Source organism: Carya illinoinensis, chromosome 5 (genome assembly GCF_018687715.1).
Source record: "Carya illinoinensis cultivar Pawnee chromosome 5, C.illinoinensisPawnee_v1, whole genome shotgun sequence".
NCBI lineage: Eukaryota > Viridiplantae > Streptophyta > Magnoliopsida > Fagales > Juglandaceae > Carya > Carya illinoinensis.
The window spans coordinates 264028-274411 of NC_056756.1; the positions used below are offsets into that span (position 1 = coordinate 264028).

The 10384-nt window shown below is 35.0% G+C and overlaps 1 protein-coding gene across 1 annotated transcript; it reads right to left on the reverse strand.

Annotated features, from left to right (window-relative positions):
* Positions 1 to 529: 529 nt before the first annotated feature.
* LOC122311329 (GTPase Der) lies at positions 530 to 7548 on the reverse strand. Its single transcript, XM_043125863.1, is given in 11 exon segments — positions 530 to 828; positions 830 to 1044; positions 1499 to 1636; positions 2547 to 2732; positions 3513 to 3638; positions 4476 to 4693; positions 5013 to 5272; positions 5790 to 6014; positions 6148 to 6499; positions 6585 to 6855; positions 7005 to 7548. Coding segments are annotated over 10 exon segments (1953 nt in total). The 5' UTR covers positions 6766 to 6855; positions 7005 to 7548; the 3' UTR covers positions 530 to 776.
* Positions 7549 to 10384: the final 2836 nt, after the last annotated feature.

Here is a 10384-nt window from a genome sequence, read left to right on the forward strand (position 1 = left end):
TTCCTATACTTGTTCTTTCTTTGCCCCTCTCTATTTACCACGCACTGCTCAACACTCTGCTTTATCTTCATCTCCCTTTTACTGCCATTTCAAGAGACTTATCGGAGTACTGTAATTGCATAGAAGAAATGAAATCATATTAAAAGAAATTAAAAAAAAAATAAAGAAGTGATTTTATCTCCACAAAATCTGATAAAGCCCCCACAATGTTGTTAACAATCTTCCTTTTTGCCTCATCACTCACTTCACATTGGTCAAAGAAGAGAATTCTATTTCGTGGGTCTTCGAATTAGAGTTGTTTCTAGATGGGTGAAACCAGAGAACTCTATCTTGGGTCTCCGATTTCCTGGGTAAGACGAAAGGAGAGAGACTTAGTAGCTGAAGAGTTACTTTGAAGAAGTGACTCAATTTCGTTGAGGAATACGAAGGAAGGGAGGACAAATGTGAAACGCACCATTTTATCATTAAATCAAAATGAATCGTTTCATTCCACGAGGGCAACGAGTCTCCCGTTGTTATGAAGCCCGACTGCATTAAGTATTTTTCATAAGAAATTCATATCAATTCAAGGCAATTCAGTTCTGTATTTTGAGTAAAAAAACACAGAAACACACCGCTTGAACAAATGAAATTGCAATATTTTCACCCGTACAAGCCAAATTTGCGTATGGAAATTGTTATCAAGCGGATATATTAAAATGGGGGATCAAACTCGTGCCCAATGCAAATTAAAACTGCACTTAAGAAGAGACAACTCTCTTGCCAGACAATATATTTCAAGACAATCTGCCAAAGGACTGGCCGCTCTTGCTAGCACTACCCTGTATCTTTTCTTGAAACAGACCGCTGCATGATCCGGATGGGAATTCCACCCAAATCAAAGTCTTCCTTCAATGATTTTGTTAGGAACCTGAGGTCTGTATCCAAGAGCTGTTTCTTCCCACTCACAAAGGCAACAAAAGTGGGCGGCCGGGCCTTCACCTGGGTGAAGTATTTGATCTTGGGCCGTGCAGCCTGATCTTTCCAAGAATGCCTGCTCATAACCTGATCAAAATAAAGAGGGGAGAGATAGATTTCTTCCATATTAAAAGTAGTATACAAGTACAATCTTCTTACAACTTTTTATACAACCATATTTTAAAATGAGGATATTAATGTAAAGTAATGTTACTTTGTATAAGTTCATTTACAAAAATGCCCCTAATTTAAAACATAATTGTATAAAAGATTATAAAAATAATTTTATGTCTATAATTTTCCTTAAAAGAGAGTATGCAGGCTTTCAGACTAAAAGGGGAAAAAAAAAAAAAAAAAGCCTTTTAATGCTAAATACAAACCTTAAATAGACAACTATCATACAAGTCCTTTGTAAAAATATTGATCTCACTAATAAAGAATAGTGTTTTTATACTTTTTTAGGTGGGGTCTACTTTTTTACAAGGGCTTGTATGAACTTGTCTATTTGGGACTTGTACAAATCATTTCTCTTTCTACTTACCTTGAGCAACCAACGATTGAGACGAGCTGTAGACAATCTTAGACACCATTTTTCATATGTATCAATAACCTGGCGTATGACAGCTATCCGGCCCCTTCCCTCCAATGCTGAAATGAACACAACGGGTATTCCTGTAACCTGCTGACAAAGTGGTGCCACGGCTAAATTACAGAATTCATTGTCATTTGGTGCTCATAGTCAATGTCTATCTGCAAAGAAAAAATAGTAGAAAACACACAGTGACACGCATGCACACATAGAATGGACATATATGTTTCTGTATAGTGATACCAAGAAAACAGAAGTTCGTCGTCCAATATACTTACCATGTGTCCTATTTTGCTTTTATTTTTTGGCACTATGTGTCCGAGAACTTATTTGTAGTGCATTTAAGAATTGAATTAAAATATGATGCTAATTAGCACTGCAGTAAGTCTTAAATCAAGCTCCCGCACACTGTTTAAGTCCATAAAGGATGTTATCCAAACCATCCATTTTCCTCCATTTCCCACAACTGAATGATATTACAGGTAGCTAATTCACACTTAGATATTTGAAAGTTACTTTAGAATGAAACCAAATCGATTGCAATCGTAACAGGTCAATAATGGGCTGCTGAACATACACACATTTTTTTCTAAACAAGTCTATCTTTTAGTAAGAGTGCAGAGAGGCGCAACCCAAATACATGGGTAGTATGCATGAATAGCTCTGATTAGGGAGATGGAATTCAAAAAGACAAAATCAATATAATTACGGCAGTCAGAGCTACTCTGCGCCACCATCCAAACACATACAAGTAGAAGACATACATAGATAAAAGAGAAATATTTGTTTCACAAAGGAATTTCACAAAATTAAACTTACAAATCAATGTGGCTTGCTCGACACATTAGATTTATTTTATAGGAAAAAAACTTTACAATCTCATGTACCCTAACAAGCCACATCAATTAGGGAGTTTACGTTTGTGAACTAGTACTTCCTCAGATACAATACCAAGCAGCTAGAGCAATAAGTTATGTAGCTTTATCATAAACAGGCCAACCTGGGGTATGTTTCTCTGGATTTCTAGAGGGACAGCTTCCATAACCTTTGCATATAACTTCTTATTTTGTTTCCCGCTTAGAAGATCCATCTTGTTCACGATCACGACCAAACCACGCCCTTCTTCCACTGCTCGTCTTGCTATAACCACTTCATCATGCTTCATACTTCGTCTAGCTTTTGCAATCTGATCATTAATTGTATCAAAAATAAGCAAAATATGTTTGAGATATAGCAAAGAAATGTCCCCCAAGTGATAGAAAACCCAAGAAGAATTCAGATATGCTTTCTGGTATATTCATGTCATTGAAATAGTCATTCTGTAATGAAAAGCCATCACTGGGCTAGCAAGTAATAATCCCACTGAGTGGGACAGCCTTAGCACGATACAACATCATGAATTATAGCATTATGTTTTCTGATTCACAGATCATTGTGGTTCAGAAATCAGCAACTAAATACAGCACGCCCCATACTCTGCAATATTTTTATGATGGGAGAAGTTAACAAAAATAATTCAGTTGGAGCATAATGAGCCACTTCCAAGAGGTGTAACTGTTACCACTAATGAACTTATTAATGAAATATCTTTAAAATGAACTTATCGTCTAAGTAGCTAAGCAAATCTGTCAAAGAGGAACTAAGCTTTCAAAAGCACAGAACTAAAATAACAAAATATAGGTCAAGTGTTGATCTGCTTGGCCTTCTCAAAATCAAAAATGGAAAGATCCTCTGGATATTTATCAGACTTCTAATTTTTATGTTTCATGTAAGTTTAATGAAAACTAAATGAAAATATGATAGAATCACTTTTTTGAGTTCCCAAACCAGCATGCCACATTTTGGAATGCGAGTTCCAGAACCATACAAATGATCAAATTTCTGGTGAACCTGCAGTTTGGTGTCTTAACACCTATAACATCATAGGACAGTCATAGGTGAAGATCGAAATGATGCAATGACACACCTCATCTGCATCAAGGACCAAAGCAACTACATGAGCCCTCATTAGACTCTTTCTGGACTGGACAATGCTCAAAGATGATGGTCCTTTCTCCTGTTTTGTCCTTTGCAACCAACCTGCTGTATCAACCTGCAAAAGAAGCACCAATTTCAACCAGCATAATCACAAATTGAACATAAGAATCTTCAACATCCATAGAAATTAAATTTTCACTTTAGAAAGTATAGCTAATAACAATTATAGTCACCAGGCTCTATAGAACACACCGTGTTCAAGGATTATCAAGACCAAAAAAGCCAGCTATTCAACATCTCACATTTGATAATAAAACACCCTTACCGGGAAAAACATCATAGAAAAAAATTCCAGAACAATTTAAGCTACTTAAGATAGGACAAATCAGTAGTCGCCATCAGTGTATGAACTTCAAGAACACTGTCAAAGTTGGTTTAGGAAAATGCTATAAGGAAAGGTGAGCTTGTAGATTGCCAAGTTTACAAATGGCTTGTGAAAAAACATTAACAATGACCATGCATGAAGGAACTCCACCAGTAATTCTGAGTATTGAGAGTGGCAATAACTCAACCAAAAAGAGAGGGCAAAATAACAAATCAAAACAGAAAGAACAAGAAAAACAAAACTAAAGAACAAAAAGAAAAAAACTCTTTCTACACATTTTTTTGATAGATAAACAAAATTTTTTTATTAATAAGATAATACGCATAGCCCCAGGGCACAGGACGTATACATGAGTAACACATAACTAGGATTTACAACTGAAATAAGAAAATCATGGGCACTTAGTTCGTGCCCAAAGGAACAAGGTTTTAAATAATAAAGCTTTCAACTCATCCACTGTCTGGTCATAATATTCAAAACTTCTATTGTTTCTCTCCCTCCAGATGCACCAACACTGAAAAATTTTCATAAATTAAAAACAGGACACCGAGGAAATACGATGCTTACCAGATATATTGTTCTTCCTTGAAATTCAAAATGTTCTCTAATTGAATCTCTTGTCAATCCAGCTTCTGGACCCACCAAAACACGATCTTCTTGTAACAATGTATTCAGCAAGGTTGACTTTCCAACATTAGGCCGTCCTACAATTGCTAACTGTAATGGCAGCTTTTCCCCAACTTCACTAGACTCATTGTCCTCGTTATTGCCTTGATTAGCTCCATCTAGGAGTAGTAAAAGTGCAAAGTAGGTATTTAACAGGAAAAACAAAACAACAATTGATGGGATGACCTCACAGTTCGCTCTTTTTTGTCAAATATCAATTAAAGTTGTGAACTATAGGCAAGATACTGGAAAAAAACTATATGCATGTTTCTCATGTCATGAATGTATACTAGGAGCAAATTCTAAGTATGTTGGAATCTAAAAAAAAGTAGTTTTTCTTTTGTACAAGTAAAATGTGTTAAAAATATAATTGATATGGCAAGAGAAAAATTTTCAAGGTTGGATGACAAATCCTATTTGAAAATGAGGCTTTCTCACCATTTAAGACTGGAAGCATATAATCCTCAAGCATAGGTTTAAGAACTTCATAAAGTTCTGTCATACCCAGTCCAGTCTCAGCAGATATAGCAATAGGGTCCCCAAATCCTAACCTATAGGCTTCATCAGCAGCTGCCTTAAGAGAGCTACTGCCATTAAAAAGTGATTCGCACTTATTCATTGCTACTATAAGCTTGATTCCGGAGGCATGTCGACGTAGCCACTTTCCAACCTCCACATCAAGGGGGTGAAGTCCAGCTCTAATCACAAGATAAAGACAGAAAATAATTTAAATCGAAACAAAATTGAAACTTGAATTGCGAAACAAAAGAAACCAAAATACAACAAAATTATGCACACTAGCATACACTTCAGATACAATTTTCTTTCAACGTTGGGAAAGAGAGGCGGGGAGGGGGGGGGGGGGGGGGGGGGGGAGGGGGAGGGGGGAGGCAAAAAATCTAATGTCAACAATTCCATCATGAATCAGAAGTAATCCCATTTCTGTGAAAAGTTTAAATTGCACCATTCATTCATATTGACCCCATAAACAGCAAAAAACCCAGAGGTATATGCATATTACAATTGACCAATTGTAATTAGAAAAATATAAATTATTCTTTCTTTAACATAAATCTCTTTGCATTATTTTCCCCTCATATTCATCCTCGTATTCCCCCGACTCAAATTATATTTTCATATTCAAATGAATTTCAGTATATAAAATAAAACTAAAAAACCAAAAAATAATTCCAGAAAGTCATCCATGAAAACAACCTCACGTCTATGAGGAATACTGCAAACTGAGACCTTGCTAGCACATTTGCTGTCATTCTTGAAGTTCGGTCAAGAATAGACCCCAAAGATGATGCTGTTTCTAAGCCAGCCGAATCCAACACTCTAAATCGCAGATCACCCAACTTGGCAACACCTTCTCTTATATCCCGAGTAACATGATCATCCGGTGTATTATACACAAGAGCCTCTCTCCTCCGAATTAAACTAACATTTCACCACACAAAAAAGGAGAAAAAAATTGATCAACAATAAATATAAAATCAAAATCATCCAAATGATACTACTTTACATTTCTACCACACTTATACAGATATAAACATGTAAGACTGAAGCTGACCGGTTAAACAGAGCTGACTTGCCCACATTTGGGCGCCCAACTATTATTACAGTTGGAAGCAAATTAATGTCAATCTTGGTGAAATCCACGGGCTTTTTAAACATGCCTTTTACTTCATTCCCGGTAACGCCATCCTCATCATCAGATCTGAAATCCACACACGACTCTTCTGAAGGACCACTTGCATGATTACACGAATCAGGATCCAACCGTTCATTTTCAGCCAGCATGCAAAGTCCCGCCTTAGACTGAACCACACTAGGTGGACGCATGCTCAAGATCAACCTGGAGAAATCCGAAACCGAAGATGTACTTTGGTTGTCATTGATAACGGCGCCACTACATAGAGATTCTGGAAATCAACAAAATCATCAACAAACACAGTCTCCTTGTCAAGTTTATTGTCACCGAAATGAAGCAAACACTTGAACTTATACCTGTTGCGATCTTGATGGATTGACCAGAACGAGCTATAGAATGAAGGTGGTCACTATGTTTCAAGAAATTTTGGATTGGGCCAGTCACACGGCTGGGTAGAAAAGTCCTTGCATGAAGAAGACAAACAAGGCCATAATGCCTCTTCCGGACTGAAATGTCTCGAACCCATGAGTAAGACATACTCGAATATTGGCTGTAATAATAACCAGCAACACTTCATACAGAAAGACAACAAACTTCCACTCCTTGCTAAGCCACTATACATTCAAACTACAACGTAAAATGAAAATGAGTGTAAGAGAAGTTAACTGTTAAAAATCAACTTGCATACTCGAAAATCTAAATACCCAAAAGTTTCTAATCGTGCAAATTGCAGAACGCTTTATATCAAATAGAAGGTGTGCCTCTCTAAAAATAACCTGTTTAGCTGATTTCCACGAGTGTTTTGTACCCGTCTCCGTGTAGAAGAGGAAGAACATGATTTTGATGTCACAGAACCAAATCATGGGAGCTCGAAAACACAAAGTGAAAACCAGAGTTGCACGAACAGCAGAAAGTTTCGTGTACATTCATGGTTCTTAGTCAATCATTTGCAAGGTAGATATTTTTTTTTGTGCGTTGGCGGTCGAGGGGATGACTTGTTGTATGACGCCCTGTACCCAGAGGGTCAGGGAGTTAGTTCCTGTTAAGTGTTAACTAAAAATCGGCGGCTGAAAGTTTCCACAGAGAGAGAGATGGACGGAGAGGAACAACGTGGCGAGGCGTCGACGAGAATGAAAACGGAAAGAGAAAGAGAGGGGGGGGGGGGGGGGTGGGGCGCCTGGACGCTGCAGAGGGAGGAGTTTGATCCGGGGCGCTACACGTCGGAGGAAGGACAGAGAGGACGGGGACAGGGGTGGCTCTGAAAATGTGGCGCTGGACGCGAGAGAGAGAGAGAGAATTTTTTGAGGTTTTACCGTTTTAGGACTAGTTTGGTCATTCGCATTGGTTTCTCTTAAAATTTTTTATGATTTAGTTAAAAATTATTTTTTTAATTTTTACTTAAATTTTATTTATCTTTTAAAAATCTTTTATATCTCATTTTTATCATTTTTTTATTTTATTAAAATAATACTTCTTCATATTTTTTATTATTTTTTTCTCTCACTTTTATTTACAAACTTAATTACTCAATATTTTTTCTTATGTTTTAAACTATTATTCTAGTGAATATTTTAAACAAAAATTTAAATTATTTTTTTAAGGGTATGATAATATTTTTAAAATTAGTTTTTTTATATTTTCTTAATAATTTAGATTATTTTTAAAATTAATATTTAAAACTATAATAAATATAAATATAAGAGAAATGCAAATGATTGGAAGAAGAATTTATTTTATTTATTAGAATAAAATATTGATAAAAGATTATTTATGAGATAAATAGTGATTTTCTATATTTAAGGAACTATTGTTCATATCCTAAACCTTTTCCTTAAAATAAAGTTTCGGATGTATGGAAATTTTAACCGAAACCGTAAAATAAGCCTCAAATTATAGGAAAAAAAATGTTATGGGACACCGGCCTCGAATGGTCCTAATACAAAAGAGAGTGAAAATTTTCTAAATACTAACAAGTTAATTTGTAAGTACTACTAAAATTATTTGAATTGAGATTTTTATAAAAGCTTAATAAATGAGTGAGAAATAAATAAATACAATTCTATTAAAACCCAACTCCAAACACAACAAAACTGTGTTTAGGAATTCAGCAACTTGTGGAAGAGGGCAATCCTTATTTAGGAATTTGCTTTGTTACTAGAATTTCAACATTCTCATTTCTTATGACAATACCAACTCCCCATTTTTTGGTGTGGATGATCCAAAACAATATTCCAATTGGCCTTAACATAACTTGAGATTAGTGGCCGGCTGCCATGACAGTGCAGGACTTTGATGTTGTAGACAAATTGCTATTTTGCTTCCTGTGTCCATTTCCTATATGCCACAAGCAATGAAAAAAATTTTAAATTGAAGCGGTTGGATTGTAAAAATATGTTAAATTATAAAAATATTTTTATTGTAGATCTCAATCACATGTTAAATTATATCTTAATCTGATTTAAATAACTAAATGTATTATTTAAATAGAATTATTGGCGTTTCTGTTGTATTAATTGTTTTTTTATTTATTTCCGGCCTATTTTTAAGCATATCTAATTTAATCAAATTATTAATATCTGTTTTTCCTGAAATATTTCGTGGTTTAAATTGTCACTCATGATCTGCACACGCATTAATTTGGTAACATGAATAAGATTATAAATCTATTATATATTCAAAAGCTTTAAACTTTCTGGCTTGTAAATATAGATTGATGTACTAAAAATAAGTGATCAACTATTTTATAAATATGAAATATTTTGATTTTTTTTTTTTTTCTTCTTTAAAAAGAACAAGAGAAAAAGAAACAAACCATATATATATGCAAACTCTTGAGATCCTATTCGATGAGGTGATAAAGACCACAGTGATTTCGAGTTTTATTTATAGTAGTTAGCTAATAACATGATTACGTTGAGATGTATGTTCTTTGTCCATTAGAATTTTGATATTGAGTTGGTTCTAGTGGGATATAAAGTGTAAGGATGAGATCTACTTAATTATTTATAAGAAACTAAACTCTCTGAATGTTAGTCAAACTTGATCGTAAGGGTTTAGTGTTGGTGATCGTTCTTGTAAAGTGATTGAGATTTGAAAAGAGAAACGAATTTGAATCTTTGCTTCAAACAATTTAAGATCAATTCGAATGCAAAAGGGGTTAATGCAAAATTGTCTCCACGATGTAATGAAGCACAACAAAATTTTATTGTTTGATTGTGTCATGCACTTAATGAAATCAAACCAAAACACCTAAAATTATGTGATTTTGGCAAAATATAATCACCATTAACTCAGAGCAATAGAAAAGACCAACACTTTTTTATTTCCGATTAAACGTCTCATTATACAGACATTAAGCTTCCTTCAATTATGGTATGTGACTTTTGTAGTACAGTTAATGACCGTTAGACAACAGTTATTGTCGAGTAAAAAGTTTATGGTTGTTTTTTTTTTTTTTAGCAAGTTTTACGATGATATATTAAAACCAAAGGAAGAGATACATTGTTAGGAGTAATTAATTATACATATAGAAAGGGTGAGTCATTCCCAAAATTCAGCAAAGAATGAGAGATTTGGATTAAGGGGATGTTGCCAAAAGGCATGCGTCGCTGTTGCCCATTGCACCAGGTTGTGTGCACATCGATTTTTCGATCAATAAATTTTTCTCGCCTTCCATTATTTGAAGGAATGTAGATGATGTTTGATGTTGTTGATAATAGGGCACATGGTCCAATTCTGAATAGGAGAGAGTTTTGATATTGCTTGAATAGTAGTGCTTGAGTCCCCTTCTATAATTATTTTTTCAATGCCTTGTCTTTTTGCTTCTTCTATGACCATCGAAGCTGCATTTGTTTCCCCAAATTTGGATTCACACTATTGATAAAATCTGTTTTTGCAAATATGATTTCCCCCGTGTCTTTCTAGCATCTTTCTAGCATAAGGATGCTAATGTGCTACCTTGATTTCTAATTGTTGCGTCAAACCTAATGAGATGGTACCCTTCTGGATGTGTATCTTCATTAGTATCAACTTGCTGGTTTTTGGTTTCCCAAGCATTTAAGTGATGCTGGAAGCTTTTTTTCACCGAATCAACAAAGAGAGAAGGAAATGGAGTGGTCTGATTATATTCGGTTTTGTTTCTAAGAAACCAAAGATT